This window comes from Bombus affinis, chromosome 1, assembly GCF_024516045.1.
Source record: "Bombus affinis isolate iyBomAffi1 chromosome 1, iyBomAffi1.2, whole genome shotgun sequence".
Taxonomy (NCBI): Eukaryota; Metazoa; Arthropoda; class Insecta; order Hymenoptera; family Apidae; genus Bombus; species Bombus affinis.
In genome coordinates, this window is record NC_066344.1 from 12,795,062 (window position 1) to 12,820,298 (window position 25,237).

Consider the following 25,237-nt stretch of genomic DNA (forward strand, 5'->3'; position numbering starts at 1 on the left):
CAATATAACTAGATATAACCCAACCGTGATATAAGCTCACGTAATTAATATGACTTCTCATAATTTTATGAAATGTTTGTTTATTCTTATGACAAATGATCATAAACAGTCGTATGAACAATGAATTAAATCATAGTGCAGTATAACATGTGTATGTGCGTATGATATACGTATATAGCGTAGGTTTGTTCCATATTTATATAAATCTTTATATTTTCATATCTTATTTTTGCAAACAAGTTGTTTTAGGTCATAGTGATGGTGTAATGTGTCATAGTCGAATGTTGTGGTATATAGCAGTGTTGCCATATTGCTCATTGTAGATGGCTAGTAAATTAAATATTATACTGTAGAGTGGAACATCTATATTATTTAGTTCTGTTTGATTTATGTCCGTGATGAATGTCTACCGTATAATATCAAAGTAAGTTTACGATTTATTAATTTTTCGAAAAAAATATTGTTAAATTACATAGTAAAAATCAATATTTATTTCTAAATGAAAAATAAAATATTGGTTAAATTAAATTTGTAATTATGTATATCTCCCGTGTAATGTTCCACGCGGCATAACGATATATATATGCAGTGATACATTTATATTATCATATCATATTGGTTATAATTGGTCGGTTTTATATTTACTTGTTTCTAACAGCATTTTTGTTTGGAACCCTGTTTGGAACTGTTTGTAATTGTATCAATATGTATTGTTTATTGTTTTATATACATATGTATATGAAATTCAAATAATATTTTATTACAATTATAGGATGCATATATCACCAATTTACGTTAAAAACAAACATTTTACCAAAATACTTGAAATACATTCTTTTGTTATAAATAACTTTTTCCTTTCTTTTTTCTAGTCATTTAATTTAAAGAAAATGTCGATTCCACCATATTTATTGGGCCCAAATCCTTGGGCCACGATGATGGCTCAACAACAGGCCCATGCTCAGTTAGCTGCAGCTCAGGCTCATGCTCAAGCAGCTGCACATGCACAAGCTGCACATCATGCTCATATGCAAGCAATAGCCGGACCCCCATTGCCACAAATGCCTAAACAACCTGAAGTTTTGTCAGAAGATAAACTTCAAGAAAAAGGTGCTTAAAAATTAACATCTTTTGAATTAGAAAAAAAATATACAATTATTACAATATAAATTTAAGGATTTATGATACAATGTTTATATAAAGCTGAAATTAGTTAATCTTTTATATATTGGTGTTATATTATAAATTATATATATTAATTATATTAATATATATTTTATGTAATTTTAGCTCAAAAATGGCAACAACTTCAATCAAAAAGATTTGCGGAAAAAAGGAAGTTTGGTTTTGTGGATGCTCAAAAAGAACATATGCCCCCTGAACATATAAGAAAAATTATTAGAGACCATGGAGACATGAGCAGTCGGAAATATAGACATGATAAACGTGTTTATTTAGGGTAAGTAAATGAATATATTTGAACTTTGATGTCTTTCATAAAGTGAAAGAAAGATTAAACAATTCCTCTATTTAATTAATTCTGTTTCAGAGCATTAAAATACATGCCTCATGCAGTTATGAAACTTCTGGAAAATATGCCTATGCCTTGGGAACAAATTCGAGATGTAAAGGTGCTGTATCATATCACAGGTGCAATTACATTTGTGAATGAAATTCCTTGGGTTATTGAACCTGTATATATTGCACAATGGGGGTAAGCTGAAAAAAGTGTTCTGTTTGTTTGCATTTATGCAATATCCAATAAGAAAGAAAGCGCATGTAGTATATATACACATATTCTATTTTTATTATCTAGTACAATGTGGATTATGATGAGGAGAGAAAAAAGGGATCGTAGGCATTTCAAAAGAATGAGATTTCCGCCATTTGACGACGAAGAACCTCCGTTGGATTACGCAGACAATGTTTTGGATGTAGAACCATTGGAAGCTATTCAAATTGAATTGGATTCAGAGGAGGATGAATCCGTGGCATCATGGTTCTATGAACATAAACCACTTGTTGGCACAAAGTAGGTGTTAAATATTGTTTGAATTAATTACAGACATTTCATTACATATATTTGTATCATATAGTTAGTATCATATGATGAATTGCGTAGGGGTCCTGAGATCAACTAACATGTGAGTTGATGGCTATAGTAATTCGTCAGTCTTATCCGAGATGAGTACTACGAGTTACTATTAGCTGGACAAAACGCTAAACTGAATTATTGCTTTGTGTATGAAATACATTTTATGATGTAAATATTGTTTATTAAATCTTGTTTAATTGTTAATAACATTACAGACACGTAAATGGATCTACTTACCGAAGGTGGAATTTGACTTTACCGCAAATGGCGACTTTATATCGTTTAGCTAATCAGTTATTGACGGATTTGGTTGACCAAAACTTTTTTTATCTCTTTGACCCAAAGTCGTTTTTTACCGCGAAAGCATTAAATATGGCTATACCAGGTGGACCAAAATTTGAACCATTGGTAAAGGATTCAAACGCAGCCGATGAAGATTGGAATGAGTTTAATGATATTAATAAAATTATTATTAGACAGCCTATAAGAACAGAATACCGCATTGCCTTTCCTTATTTATATAACAACATGCCACATTTTGTACACTTATCGTGGTAAGTAATAATATCATTTAATAAATACGTACAATAAATAATTCCACATAAGTTTTGAGACTTGTTTATGCTTATTATATTAAGTCTTACTAGCAGCGTGGTAAAGAAATTTAGTGGTGATTGTTATTCGTATCCTTTGTAAAGTATAAAAGGCAACTGCTGAAATCACCTACAATCTTTGTAAAAATTTTTAAAATATAACAATATGTAATTTGATTTTCTAATGAAATTCTCAAATGATATTTACAGGTATCACGCACCAAATGTTGTTTATATAAAAACCGAAGATCCTGATTTACCTGCATTTTATTTTGATCCCTTGATTAACCCTATTTCTCACAGAAATTCCCTCAAGGTAAATAGCATGATATACAGTGTATATTAATTGGAGTAATCGTTAAATCGCTAGAATGCATGAATTACATATGTTTTTTCAGACTGTGGAACCACAAATCGAAGATGACGAAGATTTTGTGCTTCCCGAAGAAGTGCAACCTTTCCTTCAAGAAACTCCATTATATACAGACAACACAGCAAATGGTATAGCTTTATTATGGGCTCCAAGGCCATTTAATACCCGTTCCGGCAGAACAAGAAGGGCCATTGACATTCCTCTAGTGAAATCTTGGTATAGAGAACATTGTCCACCAGGACAACCTGTTAAAGTTCGAGTTAGTTATCAAAAGTTGTTGAAATACTTTGTGTTGAATGCACTGAAACACAGACATCCTAAACCACAAAAGAAACGTTATTTGTTCCGGTCGTTCAAATCCACGAAATTTTTCCAAACAACTACAATTGATTGGGTCGAAGCTGGTTTACAAGTCTGTAGACAAGGATATAACATGTTAAATTTACTAATTCATAGAAAAAATTTGAATTATCTTCATTTAGATTATAATTTTAACCTGAAACCAGTAAAAACTCTAACGACGAAAGAGAGAAAGAAATCTAGATTTGGAAATGGTGAGTCATTGGTTTAAACACATAAAAACAATGTATACATTTTACAAATTTCGACATAAAGTTTTTGGGTATTTGACTTTTTTCAGCTTTCCATTTGTGTCGTGAGATTCTCCGTTTGACGAAATTAATCATCGATTCTCACGTACAATATCGTTTGAATAACGTTGATGCATTTCAACTTGCGGATGGTTTGCAATATATTTTTGCACACGTTGGTCAGTTAACTGGAATGTATCGGTATAAATATAAACTAATGCGACAAATCAGGATGTGCAAAGATTTAAAACATTTAATTTATTATCGCTTTAATACGGTAAGGATGTTAGATTAAATCGTGTGCTATTATTAATATCATTTAAATAAAATACAACGAATCATTGATTACTTTTGATATGTGAATAAATAGGGTCCCGTCGGGAAAGGTCCTGGATGTGGATTCTGGGCACCTGGCTGGAGAGTATGGCTTTTCTTCATGAGGGGTATTACTCCATTATTGGAAAGATGGTTAGGGAATTTATTGTCTAGGCAATTCGAAGGTCGCCATTCGAAGGGAGTCGCGAAAACTGTAACGAAACAACGAGTAGAGTCGCATTTTGATCTTGAACTAAGAGCATCAGTGATGCACGACATTGTAGATATGATGCCAGAGGGAATCAAACAGAATAAAGCCCGGACAATACTTCAGCATCTTAGCGAGGCGTGGAGATGTTGGAAGGCTAATATTCCGTGGAAGGTTCGTCTATCGTAATTAATTTCCGATTTCTTTACTTATTGCTAATGATTTCTGTTTAAAACTTATTACGGTTTCTTTTCACTACTTTCCGTAGGTTCCGGGATTACCAATACCGATCGAAAATATGATTCTTCGTTATGTTAAAATGAAGGCAGATTGGTGGACCAATACTGCGCATTATAATCGAGAACGTATTAGACGTGGCGCTACTGTGGATAAAACTGTTTGTAAAAAGAATCTTGGACGTCTTACCCGACTTTATTTGAAAGCCGAACAAGAACGACAGCATAATTATTTGAAGGTACAGTAAGAAATGAACAATTACGAAATACGTACACTCTTCGTGTACTTATCATATGTCTTCTAAAATTTAATTATCAATTTATAAACATTTCGTCTGTTATGCACGCAGGATGGTCCGTATATTTCCCCAGAGGAAGCAGTAGCTATATATACTACAACTGTACATTGGTTGGAATCGAGAAGATTTGCTCCTATACCTTTTCCACCATTGTCTTATAAACATGACACCAAGCTTTTGATATTAGCTTTGGAACGATTAAAGGAAGCATATAGTGTCAAATCGAGGCTTAATCAAAGTCAGCGCGAAGAACTTGGTTTGATAGAACAAGCATATGACAATCCTCATGAAGCACTGTCTAGAATTAAACGTCATCTTCTCACCCAAAGAACATTTAAAGAGGTAAAATTTTGTTCATTACTTACCTTTTCTAATCTCCATATTTTGGATTTGTTCATTATTACAAAACTTACACGTATTCCCTTCGTAGGTGGGAATAGAATTCATGGATCTTTATAGTCATCTAATTCCCGTTTACGACGTTGAGCCGCTTGAAAAAATTACGGATGCCTATTTAGATCAATACTTGTGGTATGAAGCAGATAAGCGAAGATTATTTCCACCATGGGTTAAACCTTCAGATACAGAACCACCTCCTCTATTGGTATATAAATGGTGTCAGGGTATCAATAATCTACAAGATGTTTGGGATGTTAGCGAAGGGGAATGTAATGTATTGTTGGAATCAAAATTCGAGAAACTGTATGAAAAAATCGATTTGACGTTATTGAATAGAGTGCTTCGATTGATCGTTGATCATAACATAGCCGATTATATGACTGCAAAGAATAACGTTGTCATAAATTATAAGGTATATCCTTTATTTTATTAAAGAGCATGTATCGATTCTTTTTGTTAAATAGAAAGAAAAATATAATATATGTGATTGTTTCTAGGATATGAATCATACTAACAGTTATGGAATAATTAGAGGATTACAATTTGCGTCTTTTATAGCGCAATATTACGGTCTGGTATTAGACTTGTTGGTTCTTGGATTACAAAGAGCTAGTGAAATGGCTGGTCCACCCCAAATGCCAAATGACTTTTTAACTTTCCAAGACGTAGCTTCAGAAACAGCACATCCTATTAGGTTATATTGCAGATATGTAGATAGAATACATTTGTTTCTGAGGTAAGATTTTATATCTTATCGTTCGTTTTATTCTTTATGTATACAAAACATAGATTTCTGTCTATTTTTGATCAAGTTGTTAGGATGTCAGTTGACGTTTAATTTTGTATTCTATGTTAATAGGTTTTCTGCCGATGAGGCGAGAGATCTAATTCAGAGATATTTAACGGAGCATCCAGATCCTAATAATGAAAATATCGTTGGTTATAATAATAAGAAGTGTTGGCCCCGAGATGCGCGAATGCGTCTTATGAAGCATGACGTTAATTTGTAAGTAAATAATGATTGAATGATTGTTTAATTTTTTTTGTCATTTCATTTACTGTAGATTAATCTTGAATTCATTTTGTTTTTTTTTTCCTTTTTTTTAAATTTCTTATTTTCTTATTTCCAGAGGTCGCGCTGTATTTTGGGATATTAAAAATCGTTTACCCCGTTCCACGACTACGATACAATGGGAAAATAGTTTTGTTAGTGTATATAGTAAAGATAATCCTAATTTGTTATTTAACATGAGTGGATTTGAGTGCAGAATTTTGCCAAAATGTAGAACTACGCACGAAGAGTTCACGCATAGGGATGGTGTGTGGAATTTACAAAACGAAATTACAAAAGAAAGAACGGCTCAGTGTTTCTTGAGAGTCGATGATGAAAGTCTGCAACGATTTCATAACAGAGTTAGGCAAATCCTTATGGCTTCTGGATCCACAACCTTCACGAAGATCGTTAACAAATGGAATACAGCTTTAATTGGACTCATGACCTACTTCCGCGAAGCTGTGGTGAACACACAAGAACTTCTAGATTTATTGGTTAAATGCGAAAATAAAATTCAAACGCGTATCAAGATTGGTCTTAATTCAAAAATGCCTTCGCGATTTCCACCGGTAGTGTTTTATACACCGAAGGAATTGGGTGGGCTTGGAATGCTTTCGATGGGACATGTACTTATACCTCAGGTAGATTATTATCTTTAAAAATTTCTTCGATAGCTAATTCTTTCAGACACTTCCAAATAAAACTATAATATATATAATATAATTATAAAATGTTATAGTCGGATTTAAGATGGTCGAAACAAACCGACGTTGGTATTACGCATTTTCGTTCAGGCATGAGTCACGATGAAGATCAATTAATTCCAAACTTATATCGGTACATTCAACCCTGGGAATCCGAGTTTATAGATTCCCAACGAGTATGGGCGGAATATGCGTTGAAGCGACAAGAAGCCAATGCACAAAATCGTAGACTTACCTTGGAAGATCTTGAAGATAGTTGGGATCGTGGTATCCCTAGAATAAATACACTGTTCCAGAAAGACAGACACACTCTTGCCTACGATAAAGGTTGGAGAATACGTACAGAATTTAAACAGTATCAGGTATTATCTCACGTATTTTATTGCAATATCAATCTTTGCGTTCATCTTATTTATGCATGTGAAAATATTATATTTTTTATATGTAATTGCAGGTCTTAAAACAAAATCCATTCTGGTGGACCCATCAACGTCATGATGGTAAATTATGGAATTTAAATAATTACCGAACAGATATGATACAGGCTCTTGGCGGAGTAGAGGGTATTTTGGAACATACTCTCTTTAAAGGGACATACTTCCCAACATGGGAAGGTCTCTTTTGGTAAGATTTTATAATTTTTTGAAATCATAATAAGGAATAACTTATTTAACTTGGCAGAGAATTAATAACCGTGAATATAAACATGCAGCAGTTTTGCAAGCAAAACAACACTGCAAGCCAAAGAGCGGAAAAACAGATTTAATAATTGCAAATTTAAGCGTACATATATACTTTACTCGTTTAATATATGTATCCATGTTTATTGAAACAAAGAAGATTGATTTCTTCTTTCTTCGTTTTTCTTTTCTTTTAGTTTTAATTTATTTCAAAATTTTAAAATTGATAAGAGAATCGATAGTTTGTTACTTGTCGTTTCTTTTACTTAGGGAGAAAGCATCTGGATTCGAAGAATCTATGAAATATAAGAAACTGACTAACGCTCAAAGGTCTGGTTTAAATCAAATTCCAAATCGTCGATTCACTTTATGGTGGTCACCAACTATTAACAGAGCAAACGTGTACGTTGGTTTTCAGGTAATATTTCATCATGTTAATGGATTATAATTATTTGATGGATCATAATCAGAGGTATGTTCTTGACATAAGTGAATCGTTTGTTTATCATTAGGTACAACTGGATTTAACAGGAATATTTATGCATGGTAAAATTCCAACGCTAAAGATTTCGCTAATTCAAATATTTCGTGCTCACTTGTGGCAAAAAGTACACGAATCGATAGTGATGGATCTTTGTCAAGTTTTTGATCAAGAATTGGATGCATTGGAAATCGAAACTGTTCAAAAAGAGACCATTCATCCTAGAAAATCATACAAGATGAATTCTTCCTGCGCCGATATTTTGCTTTTCTCTGCATATAAGTGGAATGTTTCTAGGCCATCACTACTCGCTGATTCAAAGTAAGTAGTCACATTTTTTTTTTAGCTTTCTATATAAATTTCGTATTATCGTACTTAAAATTGGGCTCAGTATCTATTATTAATAATTTATTCCTTTAACAGAGATCTTATGGATAATACTACCACACAAAAATATTGGATAGACGTACAGCTTAGATGGGGAGATTATGATTCTCACGATATTGAACGATATGCTAGGGCCAAATTTTTAGATTACACAACAGATAATATGTCTATTTATCCATCACCAACAGGGCTATTAATTGCTATCGATTTGGCTTATAATTTACATAGGTATATATTTTTAAGTATTATTTGTATTCAGTAACGCTATACTGAAATTCGCAGAAATTGACTGATCGATGATTATTTCTCTCTTTTTACTTGAATGCATTTCTTGAAAGTCAAATGGACAAATCGAAACGCGCGTGTTAGAGTCAAAACACGGTAGGCGATTTTTTCTCCATCGCTACTCGAAAAAATGATCGTAATCGGTCAATATCCGTGAATAAAAATGTATTATTCACTGCAGGAATATCTTGTAAACATAGTAATTTTGTTTATTAGCGCCTATGGTAACTGGTTCCCAGGATGTAAGCCTCTTATACAGCAAGCAATGGCAAAAATAATGAAGGCTAACCCGGCTTTATATGTATTGAGAGAACGCATTCGAAAAGCATTGCAACTTTATTCATCAGAACCTACAGAACCATATCTATCTTCACAAAATTATGGGGAACTCTTTTCAAATCAAATTATTTGGTATTTCTATCTCTATATATTTTCATTAGTATAAAACAAAAATATACACTTATATTAAAGATCTTTCATTTTTCGAATCTATTAGGTTTGTCGATGATACTAACGTTTACCGTGTTACAATTCATAAAACATTTGAAGGTAATTTAACGACAAAGCCTATAAATGGAGCTATCTTTATTTTTAATCCTCGGACTGGCCAATTATTTTTAAAAATTATTCATACTTCTGTTTGGGCTGGTCAGAAGCGTTTAGGTCAGGTACGTAATATACATTCAGCATACTCATTATAATTAAATTAGGAAATTATATTATTATATTAAAAAAGTAGTTAATGTGGTTAAAATTGCATCTTCATGTAACAGTTGGCAAAATGGAAAACTGCTGAAGAAGTAGCTGCGCTTATTCGATCTTTACCGGTTGAAGAACAACCTAAGCAGATTATAGTAACAAGAAAGGGAATGTTGGATCCCTTGGAAGTGCATTTACTCGATTTCCCGAACATTGTTATAAAAGGATCGGAGCTCCAATTACCATTCCAGGCTTGTTTGAAAGTCGAAAAGTTTGGTGACTTAATATTGAAGGCAACAGAACCTCAAATGGTGTTATTTAACTTGTATGATGATTGGTTGAAAACTATTTCATCGTACACGGTAATTATCATTAATAAATGTTTTCCTCTTCTTCTTCCATTTCTGTTTATTTTTATCCTATTTCCCTTTTTAATATGCTTTCTAAACCCCGATTTATGAGCCATTTTATTTATTTATTTATTTATTTATAGGCTTTCTCACGTTTGATTCTTATCCTTCGCGCATTACATGTCAACACTGAGAGAACAAAAGTTGTTTTAAAACCTGACAAGACAACCATAACAGAACCACATCATATATGGCCTTCTTTAACAGATGATGAATGGATTAAAGTCGAAGTACAATTAAAAGATCTTATTTTAGCCGATTATGGTAAAAAGAACAAGTACGTATAATATCTGATCTTTTTCTTTCTTTATAACAATATGTACAAAGTATGCCTGTAGAGTAACTGGAAAATTTGTATTGGTTTCAGTGTAAACGTTGCATCGCTGACACAGTCAGAAATTCGAGATATCATTTTGGGTATGGAAATTAGTGCACCATCTGCACAACGTCAACAAATCGCTGAAATAGAAAAGCAAACAAAAGAACAATCGCAGCTTACAGCGACAACTACACGAACAGTAAACAAACACGGGGACGAAATTATTACAGCAACAACATCCAATTATGAAACGCAAACGTTTAGTTCTAAGACTGAATGGCGAGTAAGAGCAATTTCAGCTACTAATTTGCATCTTCGGACCAATCATATATATGTATCGTCTGATGACATTAAGGAGACTGGTTATACTTATATTTTGCCAAAGAATGTTCTTAAGAAATTTGTTACCATTTCGGACTTGAGAGCGCAGGTATGTCTTTCTTATGAAATACTTGATTTAATAAGTGTACATATATGTACAGCTCAGTATCAGAGAAATTACGGATAATATCTAATTAATCTTTCCTTTTTCTTCTTTCTCTTTTATATAGATCGCGGGGTATTTATATGGGATTAGTCCACCAGATAATCCACAAGTTAAAGAAATACGATGCATAGTTATGGCTCCGCAATGGGGTACCCATCAAACTGTTCATTTACCTAATACACTTCCGAATCATCAATATCTCAAAGAGATGGAGCCTCTCGGTTGGATTCATACTCAACCTAACGAGTTGCCACAATTGTCACCGCAGGTTAATATTATATTGTTGGATATATGTTTATTAAACGAATTTGATTTAAGGCTATTCTTTGTTCTATGATACATTGTATTATATATTGTGTTAATATGACATTATTTTATTAGGATATATCTACGCATGCTCGAATAATGGCAGAAAATTCAATTTGGGATGGAGAAAAAACTATCGTTATTACTTGTAGTTTTACGCCAGGATCTTGTTCTCTTACGGCATACAAATTAACACCTAGGTTCGTATTTCGAACAAAATATGGTTGTTTATCATTGTCTTTAAACATCTTACGATTCCTCTGATTGTTGTCAAACTATACATATGTTCATGTTTTAGTGGCTTTGAATGGGGAAAGCAAAATACCGACAAAGGAAATAATCCTAAAGGTTATCTACCGAGTCATTATGAAAAGGTACAAATGCTATTGTCTGATCGTTTCCTTGGATTTTTCATGGTTCCGAGTCAAGGGTCTTGGAATTATAACTTTATGGGTAAGATATATGTGGTTGATTTGATTATTCTCATTTGTAGCTGAATATTATGCTTTACAATTTTATCATTATCTTTTTCGGTAATTACAGGTGTGAGACATGATCCAAATATGAAATATGAGCTGCAATTGGCGAATCCGAAAGAATTCTATCATGAAATTCACAGACCTGCCCATTTTTTGAATTTCTCTAGCTTGGAGGATGGAGAAGGCGTTGGAGCCGATAGAGAAGATGTATTTGCATAAATGAATGAAAGCGAAAGAAGGGACCGAGGTGTAATGAATTATGGAGTTCATATTACCATGCTACCAAGATTTCACTCTGGCAAAGCAACAATGACATTTGCTTGTTTAATACAAACAATACGGTTTATAACAAAGTTGGAAACTCATAGTACGTGATGTTTAATAAATAGGTTCGATATAGTATTACTTTAGATATTAATTACTTTGTACTGTATTTTAATAGCTTTGTAGAATAAAAAAGAAATATATATATATATATATATATATAATGTGTGTTTAATTAGATGTACAACATATATAGTATACATATAAGAAAAATGTACAAAATGTTTATCATATTTAACATAATAAGAATAGTAAATAATATACACTTTGATATACATAACAATGCGATATTGTTACTTCCTTATTTTACAACATAAAATTCGATGAAATTTTCGTCATATTGATCATTGAATAAAATTATTACTATTAGAACTTATATATTATAAGAGAAAAGAGTGTCGCTATAGTAGGAGTAACCCTAATTTATTCGTACATTATCTCGACGATACAATGATATTAAACTTGAAAATTTCTAAAGATTCTTAATTTATATTTGCATATTCTTGGCGATGATTACAACTTCCTATACGATATAAAATAAAAGTTGAACGCTTCATATGCAAATATCGAACAATCATACGGTAGCAAGTTTGAACGTTAAAAAGACAGCCCATTAACGATGACTAGATATGCTTCGATAAAATATACATTCAACATTTCTTTGTTTCTTCATCAATCGATTAAGTATTCGACGCGGATCAAATATTAAGCGAGTGCACATTTGTGACAAGCACCAACCTAATAACATTTTTCAATGTTTCCTTCTTTTCCTATATTATTTTTATTGATTTATTTTATTTTTTATTGATTTCCGTTCCGTTTCAGTTCGTTCCATTTTGTTTCATTTCGATTCAATATAATTCGCTGCATTATTTTTCTCACGGTTTTCATGTAAAAGTAACGAATGTGATATGTGAATGAAGTTAAACGAAGAAAATTGTGATGTTCTTGCGAAAAATAGTCGCATGGGCCATACGTATTTATGAATCGCGCAAACATCAAAGTACACATATATTTAAATCTTTCCAGGCTAATCGTGACTCTTGTTAATTCATAACGATTGCTTTGTCGGAAGAAGATTCATTCGAATAGGGGTCGATTTTCTCCTGAAACTGTGTCGTCGTCGTCAATGTGCAAGTACGAGATATCGCTGAACTATGACAAGCACTGCGAGTCGAGTTTCTTGAAAGAATGTTACTTCTGTGACAACTGAATCTTTTTAATAACAGTCGTTTGACTTTATCTTTCCAAACGAAAATTAAAAAGATGAGTACACCTTGCAAAGTATTGGTAAGATCTGTAAGATACCAAATGTAAGCCGGTGAATTGTTGCAGAGCCATGATATTATTTCCATTGACCAATTAATGCCCATTACGATGAAGAGTTTCAAATATAGATTGAACCTGAATAAAACGAATTAAAATTAAAATATGGTAAAGTGAAAAATTAAATTAGTTATATGTATGTGTATATTACAGGAGTATTCGCGGATGCGGTTAGTAATATGCAGAGCCGGCATTGCCATAGATCACAAAGAAATTAGTTACTGACAATACCACCGACAGTGGACAATGTCAATCTTGCTCATTACAACGGCATATGTTCAACTACTTTTTCTACTTTGTCGGATAGCAGTGTGTATATGTGATACTGACAATGTTCTGGCGAAATCGAGCTTGTATATTCTGCGAACTGCATCCGTAACGTATGTATAACGTATATGTATATATTTTCGTATACGGTATCCTGAAATCTTATACGCGCAATCTTATCTATGAATAACGTTGTAGAAAGAATTTGAATGGTACATGTTTTGTAATACGTATTCCAAGTATGTAGTAGCAGCTGGTACGTAGATGTAAACGATGGCAAGTTTGAAAGATGAAATGTGCGATCGCGAGCGAGACCCTGTTCGGACGGATGTATTTGTTACGTGAGAGGGACCCGCCTCTTCCGTCATTACGAAAACAAATCGAACCATGGGAAAATCTTTGCTTTACGCGTTCCGAGAGAAGGTCCGAAAATAATTTTATCGACATAGGCGTGTAATAAGAGGGATAACGTCCAATTACATCGATGTAATTAAAGGAAAGAAAGGAAAATGTTGCGATTTTGTAATTACGGAGCTATTCTATCTTCATAGTGGTAGTTTAGTGTTACTTGTAGGTAAGTAAAAAAATTGAGTAGCTTTCAAACGGACAGAACTTTTCAATTTCATTGCATAAACGAATAAAAAAGAAAACGTACCATTGTTTATTGTCATCGTGGCGCCTACTGTCTATGCTTTTAAGCTGTTGAGCAGTGTTCTTTTTATGTTGCACGATCTTCAACGCCGTGGAGATGAAAAGGCATATGTTGCAAAACACAGTAACGCCCATTGGCGCGTAAAAGTATATCGCCCTTGCCTTGTTAGCTATAACGGTATCGAAATTATAAAAAATTACAATCAAATTATCGAGACTAGGTTTATGAGCACTTACTCGTAAACCAGCAATTAATTCTGCCAAATTGTGGCTTGATAAAATGCTTTGGAATGTCAGGAAGAAAGTCCATAATGGCACAAACTCCGGTGAGTAGCGATGCGCAACCCCAAGCGTAAACGGAGTATATTAAAAACTTTTTTCGCTCCCTTTGCTTCACGCTGCCCTGTAGAGATCGGAAACCTCTGAAAATCAGGAATCCTTGGATAAGAAAATGGAGAAAACCGAAAAAAAACGAAAGCAAACAGAATAAAATAGAAAAGAAGAGGTGACACACTTTTACTTTCAGGTTTCAGATTAGTTTCGACATATAGGATATATGATACGCGCAAGTTGTGGTTCCAGATGACGCATTTCGTATTTCCTACTTATCGCATCTTACGAAAGTGAGATTTTAATTCTTTGTTTTTTAGAGGCACAGCGTAAGAACACAATGCTTTTACCTTTCTTTAATACGATCGTGATATCGAAATCATGATTTCCGTATTTTATTCCGTTTCGTCTCATTTTATCCTATTTATTCGAGCTTCGTTCGAGTACATGTTCGAAAATAAAAACGCAATTTGATTCATTGGAATTTTTCAAGAGATGTACGCGCAACTGATCGACACGATCGAAAACAAAGAAGAAGAATAATGAAAGCGAAAAATAAAAAACAATTGTAAATAGTCGTAAATGAAAGAAATAAATTAGATTTGTAGAATTAGAATTGGAATTGGTTTGTTCATTTGTTCGTTGAGGTTAACTTTATCGGGAGAAAATAATTGCAAACAGATGGGTGATATTTGCGAAAAGATATGAGGGCGAGTATTACGGATATATCGTCCGAATTAAGTGCGGTGGTAATTTGTGATTGATGGCGAGTGATGTCACTGGTGTCCGCACACGTATGTGTATATGTATATTGTATATAAGTAAGTACATATTATGTATATCATCACATCAGCTGAATCGAGGTCATTAAATAGGGGGCGACATGGGTACGCGTAACGCACCGCGTAGTCACGCCCTTAATTATACTCGCACACATCTACGTATCTCTACTTACTTAAATTTACGTATATAATAAAAAGGGCTTGGCAAAAAGAGCAACTACACGAGTGTACTACGAACGACCATTCGCGGTATTACAATTACACATGCGCTACAAATGATATTAAAATGTAGTATAGTGGTTAGAATTTTCGGGCGCGACATTCTCGTCACGCGATTCTCTTCTTGAAACGTTATTCTATTCGCGGAACGTTTAAAAATACCGATATGCCTATACAATGAATATAGAATGTGTGATTTCGTTGAAAAAGCGAATTCCATAGAATTCGACAAATGAAGGAAAGTTGGAAAGATAGCCGACAATAAATAACGTAACATTATCGTACGGTAATCTTCTCAGCTGATGTGAGAAGAAAATTCAGACGTTGAAATATCGTTACGTATCATAGTCTAATATAAAATAATCTACAGTACGTGTTGCGATTAACAACTGAAATCTGTTCGGGACATCTGTAAAACATATAAATCATGTAAATCATGTAATAGTTGCTTATCTATTGATCTTATTTTCGAAAATTAAAATTCCTTCCACTTTCGTGTTTTATCGTAGTTTTAATATTTGCAAAATATCGGAATCGATATCGGCACGTACACATCGTACATATACATACACATAACAGTATACGCGTACTATGTGTGTATATAGACACTGTGTGGCATTAGCATGGCATGGAAGTGGCGTCGGTATGGCGTCGCGTCGGTGTGGCGTCGGCGTTGGTGTCGAGGAAAAGAGCAATTCCGAGCTTTCGAGGTTTGTTTAGAGAATACGCCACGATTTGTTTGCTGTACACCTGGCGCTTTACAGATATATATGTAGGTAGAGCTGCTACTTTTATAAGAATTCGTTCCGGCAAGTAAAGATCGTTACTTGCGATTTTTAACACGTAATCATTTCGCTGCTATACGCGATTCTACCACTTAAATACGCTCGTCATTGTCGTTTTAATATACCGAAATAAATGGACGTGATAGCAACGAACGCGTTTATTCCATTATGAATTTTATATGGTTATCATAATAATAACAAGTTGGGAAAAATGATCTGTATACGAAGAGACAAGATCGGATCGATCGAAAATTGGAACGGAGAACAGAGAAAAGACATGTTATCGTTATTGTTGTCATCGCCGATGACAACGACAATGTGAGACATTAAATCGATACGTCATGGATGGAGACGTCTAAGTAGTAAAAGTACTCGAAAAAGGAGCCACTTCCACTTCGTGGACCGATCGAACTTAATTTAAGAATGTTTGCAAAGTGTACACGTGCCGTCACGAACCGGATATTAATTCGCGTTTATGCCGCTATCAATTTTCTTCGACGTTCGTCAACTATCGAATTGCTTTAGCTAGAAGGCTAATAGGAGATATAATAGTATTTGTAATACGTTTCACGGCACGTATACCATCGATTATAATAAGCTTTTAACGATTAAGCGCTCATAAGTCGTAAGCTCGCTAGTCAAATTACACTTTAGTTCATCGTACTTAGACTCGACTTAACGCCATCGAATCAAGAAGAAATGTTGAAGATGAAGAAAGGCTTGGAATCGATATGTAAATGATCGAAGTCTTACATATATACGTAAATATAACTTACCCAAAAGTCCACCAAATATCAAAACACATAACGTTCAACCAGAAGAAACTTGCCAAGAAAGAAAAATGGATGATGAACGCTGAAACAGAATTCGATTTAAGTACACCGTTCATAGAAATGTATTTGTCATATGACACACAGTATGAATTTATAGAGGCACTAAGCGAATAAACATGATTTAATACGATAAAAAGAATCGCAAAGAATAGAGTAAGATGTATAAGCTAAGTAAGATGGATAAGTATGGGAATACCCGCGTTGTGCTACGGACGTACGGACTAAAATAATTGCGTTACGTAATTAGAAACAATGGTAAGGTGGAGGAAAGGTAGAATAAGAAGCAGCGTAGAATATCGAGAAAATGACGGTAAACTGGTTAAAATCGGCATACGACGAGTACCAAATGCGATGCAAAGAGAATCCGAAATCTGTTGCTGCGGAGTCATCTGTACGACCGCGAGTATCACATAGGCGATCAGCAGAGAACCGACATAGCTACGAAGCGTACGGCCGTGTATATTCTTCCATTCTGGTATCAATATGTAGGCGACAAACGTGGCAAACAAGAATGGCACCGATATGATCAATCCAACAGGAAACAGTACCGTGATTTTCGTCGTTTCCTGCGTATCCTCGTTCTCGTCCAAATTGAAACAAAGAATCACATCGAACAGTTCGGTATCGAGGATACCAAAACAGTAGTCGGCATCTCGGAGAATATCACCCTCGTTTTTCATATAGATCGAACCATTGTTGAGAAGCATGAACGCATCCATCGGATTCATATTCGGGTCAAGTTTATAGCGTTGACGATCGATGCAAGGATCATAAACGCGCAAATTGAAATAGCGTTGATAATTCGGTGCCTCGTCGATTAAGGTCAAGTTGTTGGAATCGTAAAGAGCCGGGAAGCGAAAGGTGACATTCGTTTCAATGCATTGGCCCTTGCTCAAACGTTGTCCGTACGGGCAACATACGGGCAGACTTACTCCTCCACCGTGACTGACCGACTCGGTCCAATAGTCAACGCTTTCTGTACTTGGTATCGTAGAAACATTTCTCTCCTCTTCGACGTACCTCTTGTTCGATCGGAACGATTCCGGTTGCTCGCTACTTTCCACTTTCATCGTTGATCCGTACGCAATGTGTTCGACGAGATCTCGACGAGGAAACATTGTTGTATCATGGAGTCGCGTGGATCGTTGTCCCATCGAGTGTATCACGGGTATCGTAGATAATAGGCCAATGATCACTACACGAAACATCTTAGTAGGTAGGTTTTCGCTGAGCAACTGCTTATCGTGAATCGTCCGGATTCGTAATGACCACAGACATTATCGCGTTATGCGGAAACGATACAACGATTGCCAACGTCTACGTCTCTTAGCCGCGTCACGTTGTAACCGACCAACTACTACCATGGATTTTGTCCTTCCCTTTTTTCCTTCCCTTCTCCCGTATTATTCTTATATCCTTTTTTCCCTCTCCCTTTTTTCTCACTCCCACACCCATCTTCGATCTTTCCCTTCCCTTTTTCTTCTTTCTTTTATCATTCTTTTTGAACTTAAACGTTTCATTTCTGCCCAATAGCCGAAACAAGTTTCAAGGTTACGAATCGAAAGGAATATTAAAGAAAATGTAGGAAGAGACGTAGAGAGAGAGTGGGAGATGGGGCAGAATGAGAGAAGGAGGGATAACGCGCGTACGGCGGGAAAGATAATTCGACGAAGATCAAAGATACACATGTCGAAGAAGACAGGTAAAACAATGTACGAACCAACTTTTAGTCAAACAATCTAACCGATCGAGGGCAAGACGAGAAGATCGATCGAGGTACATGTATACCTACATATACACCAGGATCAAGAACTCCAACTCTTATTGGATCGCAGTTGTAGATATCGAGCAGATAGTTCCCACAAGATATTTCGATATTTCTCCGCTTGCGCTCATTATATGCAAATATGTAAATGCGTAAATATGGTATAGCATCATGCCACGGCAAAGTAGGAGAAAGCAAGATAAATAGAAGATAAAGCGAAGACGAAATTCCCATTAGGCAGTGCCCGACATGACAAAGAGAGACATCACGACTCATCCTCGCGCTGTTCATTTTCATGTTCGTAAGATAAGAAATTTACGAGATAAGAATTCACGAAACTTATGTCGAAATGCAAATTCTGACTATTGATCAGGGATAAATAAAAACTTGTTCAGTTTTGGCAATAGGAAGGAAAAAAGCAAAATAAGAACAATTATCGTCCTATTTGTTTCTGCAAGTACGAAATTGTACAAGTTTTTTCTTTGCCTTTGACCAAACTAATCGTAAGTACATATGACTTCGATAGTTAGTTTGCCTCTTATCAGTTTCTTTCAGACGAGCATCGTCGTTCAGCTAATCTGAGCATCGATAGGACGGTTTTTTAGCAACTTTACGAATCAACGGAAAAGCTAGTCCTATCTAGAATAACAGATAGAATAATAATAGAATATCGATCGGATATCTATTAAATCTACGAACAAGGCTGTAACTAGAACTGAAGCGACGTTATTTCTGTCGCGATTGATCACATTGTTAAACGCATATTATTTATGTTCCGTGATTTCGGAAAACGACATGGAATTGCTGTCATCGCGAAAGTCAAATCATCGTCGTAGTTATCGTGCAAGATTAATGGAGTACCTTCGAACGAGAACATTACACGTTCTTGCGTAAATGATCATCACGACATTAACAATAAGCATTTTTCAAACTACCAATGATCATATTCAAACTATTCATCGTTCACGAAACCGGTATCTCTGTTTGACTACAGCTTACGTTGTTAATCGTCTATTATCACATTTATGTCGATGAGCTGTAATTTCATTGCCTTGTAATGACAATTGTATCTGATTTTTTGAATACTTTGAAATTACGCTTACGTTATATGTAAATAAAGTCAAAGTATCAAATAAAGATTGACGATAATATATGCATTTACTATTAACATATAAACGCTAAAATGTTGATAAATATTCGTAGATATATATACACCTGGATACTTCATTCTTATAACGAATGTATATCATATGATTTTCTGCGTCATTTGTCCTTTTCTCGTCAATTCGCTAAAATGATAAGCATTAATTTACAAATTAATTATGGGTACGACTGTACATATACATATACATAATAAATCTATATATATACTTGTATGACATATAATACGTATATGTATGTAAAGGAAGACACACGCACGTGCAATTTCATGATATAGTGAACGATGTCACGCGAATGAGGCATAGTGCTAATTCGATTAATCTTTCGACGAAAATGATATACAATTCTCCGGACTTTCGAAACTGTGGTGGTTAGCCTTGCAAAAAAACTCATCGAAACTTCTCAAAATAATATACATTTAATGCGTACCTAATAAACGATCAACGTGCAACTCTCATAACAGAGAATTTGATACATTATCTTATTTATTTGCAGTTCCTTCGTCTTGCTTCGACTTTATCGCGAATTCGTAAAAGAAGATTATCATAGAAAAAAGAGAGAGAGAGAGAGAGAGAAAGAGAGAGAAAGAAAGAGGGAGTGCCGGAAATTCAAACTGATAGGACAACGATATCATAGCTTTCATACCGTGCGTAATGTTTGATTAATCAAAGAAATCAAAGTACCTAAAAGAGGGGATATTGGTATTGGAAACGAATGAAGAGATAGGGAGAAAAAGAGTGCGTGTATGCGTAGGAGATAGAGAAGTATAACGGAGAGAGAGAGAGAGAGAGAGAGAGAGAGAGAGAGAGCGAGAGAAGAAGAAGCAAGCAGCATAAAATGAAATTGCTTACCTATTGTGGAGCAGAAGACAAACTCTAAGTAATGCAGTTTGGCAAAAACAAGAAAAGAGTAGGCGAGTATCAAACAAGCCACATAACACATTAGCGTCTTTCCATAGAGATTCCTCAATTCCGGAATGATCGCATAAACGAAAAAGGTGGCGACAAAGAAGGGTATAGAAATAACGATGCCAACGTCGAAAGACTCCTCCGGATCAGAAGAAGCATTTACTATGGATGAATTAGAGGAGCAAATTAGAGCGACGACCTTTTTGGAAGATTCTTGCCAGTCGAAACAGTAACTCCATGCTGCATAGTTGACGGTCGGAGTTTCGAGGGTACCGTTTGGTAGCAGGACGAACTCATCATCTTCGAAACGTTCTGGTTCGAGCATAAACCTCTGGGGACACTGCATATCCTCCACAAGAAAAAATAGTTCGTCTATACGGGATATTCCTTTAATCTCAGTAGCGAGTTGATGCTGTTTGAGAACGAGAACCGGAGCAGGTAACCCGTTTGATGAGCGAGTACAGTTAGGCCGAATACCTTTCCCTAAAATCTCGTCTTTTTTACAACACTTTCTCAAACATGCTCGCAAATTACATGTGCATCCGTATGTTTTATTTTCAAATACTCGATACAATCCAGCAGGATACACCAACTTATCGTGCACTAAGCTTCCGTTCTCGGATCTATCGATCTTAGTTCCTTGCAAAATAATTTCAGGGAATGGACGACAAAATGAATCTTCTTCTCTCTCCATTTCCTCCCCATTGATTTCTGTTAATCGATAAATTAGAATGAACAAAATTACGCGAATAATCGTACAAAAATGCTGCATTGTTATTGCCTATTTCCGTGCGTCTTCCCGCGCTCAAGATCGCGCCGCACTGCCTTTCACCCCCTTTCTCTTTCTTTCCTTTTCCTTTTCCTTTCCCTATCCCCTTCCCTTTCCCCTTCCTTCTGACTGTTTTTTTTTCTACCACTTCTTCCTATATTATTTGCAAGGTGTACGTGTATTTCGATTTTCTAGTTGCTTCCAATTGAAAATAAATAATTTTCCTTTTTTTCAACACCGGCTAACAGCATGCTTTAAAAAATCATCGTTGTTCGCACGATCGTGAAAGTCCACGTTACTGATGATGTAGTGGTGATCACCCGATGAATCGCAAAGCTCGCGACTAACTGCCCTCAGTATTTTTCGATCGTCTGTTGATCGTAACGCGCGAGCGCGCGCGCGCGCTCCTCTCAATGCCGAACGAGTACCAGCCGAATACTATGGTATTACGGAATAGCTTCAGTCTCCACTTCCAACTACCCTTTTTCATTTTCTCATTCTGTAACTCGTTCATCAATCTCGATAACATTACAATCGCTAACTAGAGCGCAGCACTTTACTCGAACACGTCTAAGTACACCACGCAGATCAATCTATGTAACGATCAACAATTATTATATTATATCAAGTTAGTTATTGAATTCTATGCTTTGTTTATGTCTATATCATTTCTGGTTTCACAATCATACTTTGTTTTAATTTTAATCGGTATTACTACCTACCACCGACAAATGATCAATCTTTTGAAAGTGATGTCAAATTCAAAATTACGCACTAAATTCTAGACACACATACGTATGCAATATGTATATAACAAATTTGACAAGTTTCTTTAGAATTTCGTTAACTTTATGTTATGTAATAAATGAAAATTATACAAGAAAAAGAGGCAGACTTTACTCTGATTTTTCATCGCTTATTCTTTTTGTGTTTCTTAATTTTACTCGCATAAATAACAAAACAATCTTGCTTCATACTAATAAAGTCTGTTATTTTTTTATTTTCTTGCATCCTGAGTAATTAAACAAATTTTCACTTCGGAAACTATCAATCATAAACGAACATAATATTCTTTTCGCCTTACTTGCGCGCTTTGTAAATATAATTATCAGTTTTGTACAGCAAGCTAATTTCCCTACTAAAAAGTTACGGACAAACGTGCGCTCAACTTATTTGAAAATTGATCTCAAAATGAGTCATTAAATCTTGTCCTCTATTATGTACTAATTCGAAAAGAAATTTGCACTTTTGGTCAAATTAATTTTACGAGTCTCATGATCTTCGCAACACGTTATTTATTTTTAAACATCTAAGTTCCTAAAATGAAAATAAAGTGCAAATTAAACTTCAAAAAATATGCTTATACTTTTTCAAATTTTTAAACATGGTGTTTTACTCAAAATTCGGTGTTTGTACTTTACAATTTCAAAAGCAAATGATAATATGAATTTGGAACGTTACTTCCAACTTTATCTACTTTCACTAGTTTCTTTTGACTTCCCTAGCTCGTTTGTGGTAATTTCTACCTTTCAATCGCTTTATAATACACTACACTCTGTACGGTCGTGTACGACCGTGCCGCTCTAAATCTTAAATACTTAATAAAACAAAGTTTTTCATTTTCAACAATCGGTATTTCAGTACATGTGACAGTAAGAAACACAAGATGGCAGATCTATTCTATACTTAATCCGTGGTCTGTGGCCTGTGCAGGCGTACACATTGGGAATTAATTTCTTTCTATTAAATATTTCAATTTATCGATTCTAAGCGTTTTATTTCGTATATTTGATTAATTTTTCTTCAACTTCAAATGGATTATGTCTATACACAACAATACAATAGTTCCTTTAAAATTCACCCCCTCATCCGTAACGTTCCTCTTCTTATTATCTCCGTTTATCAAATTATACAGTTCTTAAGTAAACATTATATGTTTCAGTTATAATTTCTTTTGTAATGTAGCAATACAATGATGCAATGAAACAAAAAATATAACGTTTACTTCTCTCATTATCAATACCCTTGAGTATATTTTCTAATTGCACAACGTATCAATAATGTCTTAACCTTAAAAAATACTCATACTTTTAATAAAACTGGAATATTGAAAATTTCGAAGTTATACTATATTTCCTAATTCATATACTGTTTTTATGTAATTGGGGAATATTATAACGAATTTCGTAAAAGACACTTTTTATCAGTGCTCAAATCAGCTCGACCGATACACAACTAAACTACAGTAACTTGCATATGCATGTAGTATAGGTACGTAAATTCTTCTTTGTAATGTTATGATTTTTTAAAGTAAACGAGTCTGATTATTACCCTAGTTTTGTACGTGATAACGATAAAAAATTCGTCAGTTTGGCGTACCATTTGTTGAATTGAACGAGATAAATGGCTAATCCAAATGAATTAAGATCGATATGGAAGAACGCCGACGCCATTACCTTCGATGTCGATTCGACTGTGATACAAGAGGAAGGAATTGATGAACTTGCAAAGTTTTGTGGAAAAGAAAACGATGTTATTGCGTTGTAAGCTTTCTCTTCCTTTAATTTTTTTTTGTTTAAAAATACAACACATTTTTTATTATTATCATTATTATTTACACCACTTGAAGGTGTCCGCTCTAACGGAAAGATAATCTATATATGTATTTAGTTGCTTATATGTATATGTATAACATCCAAAAATGATTTTAGAACAAATCGGGCTATGCAAGGAGATCTGACATATCGACAGTCTTTGGTTGAGAGGTTGAATATTATAAAACCAAGCTTTATGCAAATAAAGCAATTTCTGGCCTCACGTCCATTAAAACTTTCACCTGGAATTAAGTAGGAAATAATTTTTAAGTCGACGAGAAACAATGAAACTAGATGCGTAAATAATTTTACAGTTACTTATAAAAATTTCAGAACACTGATAACAGCTCTACAAATTCGTGAAAAGCAAGTATTTTTGATATCCGGTGGATTTCGTTCTTTAATTGCACCAATTGCTACATGTCTGAATATTCCATTAGAAAATGTTTTTGCAAACAGACTTAAATTCTATTATACAGGTTATTATTTGTTCATATTGATATAATATTAATTTAATATAATATATCTAAATATTTTATGAAATCACTTGTAGGAGAATATGCAGGATTTGATGAAGATCAACCTACTGCAATAAATGGTGGGAAAGCAAAAATAATAGAACAACTCAAAAATGAAAAAGGATTTACAACTGTTGTTCATATTGGTGATGGAGCGACAGATTTAGAAACTATTTCAGTAGTAAACCTATTTATAGGTATACCTTTCCATTACCATAATTCTTAATTTACTTTACTTAATATTTAATATCACTTTTATTATACAGGATATGGAGGGAATGTGATCAGAGAGAGCATAAAACAGCAATCATTATGGTATATTACTGATTTTAATGAACTTGTCAATATTTTGTAAACATAAACAATATGATATTTCTTATAAATATTGCGATATTTGAACAATTTTAACAATAATTAATAAGTAAAGGATCAGAGTTTTATCAGTTTTTTACTAATATTTCCCTTACTCAAAAGTTAACTTTCATCACGTTTATCTACAAAATTTGAGACTATTATATATATATATATATATATAATAGTATATAATATATATATATATATATATATATATAATAGTATATAATATATATATATATATATATATAT

General features: G+C 34.2%; 3 protein-coding genes across 6 annotated transcripts; 2 read left to right on the plus strand and 1 right to left on the minus strand.

Annotated features, from left to right (window-relative positions):
• The first annotated feature begins 267 nt into the window (after positions 1 to 267).
• LOC126921086 (pre-mRNA-processing-splicing factor 8) lies at positions 268 to 11,880 on the plus strand. The gene is made up of 30 exons (XM_050732326.1): positions 268 to 424; positions 873 to 1,110; positions 1,291 to 1,459; positions 1,550 to 1,714; positions 1,817 to 2,032; positions 2,311 to 2,649; positions 2,899 to 3,004; positions 3,087 to 3,615; positions 3,702 to 3,928; positions 4,022 to 4,348; positions 4,443 to 4,649; positions 4,761 to 5,051; positions 5,140 to 5,520; positions 5,606 to 5,844; positions 5,968 to 6,114; positions 6,239 to 6,803; positions 6,902 to 7,228; positions 7,321 to 7,490; positions 7,817 to 7,964; positions 8,059 to 8,348; positions 8,451 to 8,642; positions 8,916 to 9,110; positions 9,196 to 9,367; positions 9,473 to 9,760; positions 9,892 to 10,085; positions 10,176 to 10,557; positions 10,679 to 10,882; positions 10,996 to 11,120; positions 11,219 to 11,373; positions 11,464 to 11,880. The coding sequence occupies exons 2-30, from the start codon at positions 891 to 893 to the stop codon at positions 11,616 to 11,618; spliced, it is 7,125 nt and encodes a 2,374-aa protein (XP_050588283.1). The 5' UTR covers positions 268 to 424; positions 873 to 890; the 3' UTR covers positions 11,619 to 11,880.
• LOC126921284 (G-protein coupled receptor Mth2-like) lies at positions 11,877 to 22,026 on the minus strand. 3 transcript variants are annotated; one of them, XM_050732743.1, is made up of 6 exons: positions 20,694 to 22,026; positions 17,260 to 18,111; positions 16,860 to 16,938; positions 14,205 to 14,389; positions 13,972 to 14,137; positions 11,877 to 13,127 (listed from the first exon to the last, which is right to left on the minus strand). In XM_050732743.1, the coding sequence occupies exons 1-6, from the start codon at positions 21,520 to 21,522 to the stop codon at positions 12,770 to 12,772; spliced, it is 2,469 nt and encodes an 822-aa protein (XP_050588700.1). In that variant the 5' UTR covers positions 21,523 to 22,026; the 3' UTR covers positions 11,877 to 12,769. The 3 variants fall into 3 exon arrangements, with proteins under 3 accessions (XP_050588700.1, XP_050588716.1, XP_050588708.1); XM_050732759.1 differs by lacking the exon at positions 17,260 to 18,111 and having other exon boundaries at positions 20,694 to 22,022; XM_050732751.1 differs by lacking the exon at positions 20,694 to 22,026 and having other exon boundaries at positions 17,260 to 20,675.
• A 1,604-nt stretch (positions 22,027 to 23,630) lies between these two features.
• LOC126921459 (phosphoserine phosphatase) lies at positions 23,631 to 25,069 on the plus strand. Of its 2 annotated transcripts, XM_050733091.1 has the most exons (6): positions 23,631 to 23,790; positions 23,856 to 24,062; positions 24,231 to 24,365; positions 24,447 to 24,592; positions 24,667 to 24,828; positions 24,898 to 25,069. In XM_050733091.1, exons 2-6 carry the CDS (start codon positions 23,923 to 23,925, stop codon positions 24,984 to 24,986), a joined length of 672 nt encoding a protein of 223 aa, XP_050589048.1. In that variant the 5' UTR covers positions 23,631 to 23,790; positions 23,856 to 23,922; the 3' UTR covers positions 24,987 to 25,069. The 2 variants fall into 2 exon arrangements, with proteins under 2 accessions (XP_050589048.1, XP_050589059.1); XM_050733102.1 differs by lacking the exon at positions 23,631 to 23,790 and having other exon boundaries at positions 23,820 to 24,062.
• Positions 25,070 to 25,237: the final 168 nt, after the last annotated feature.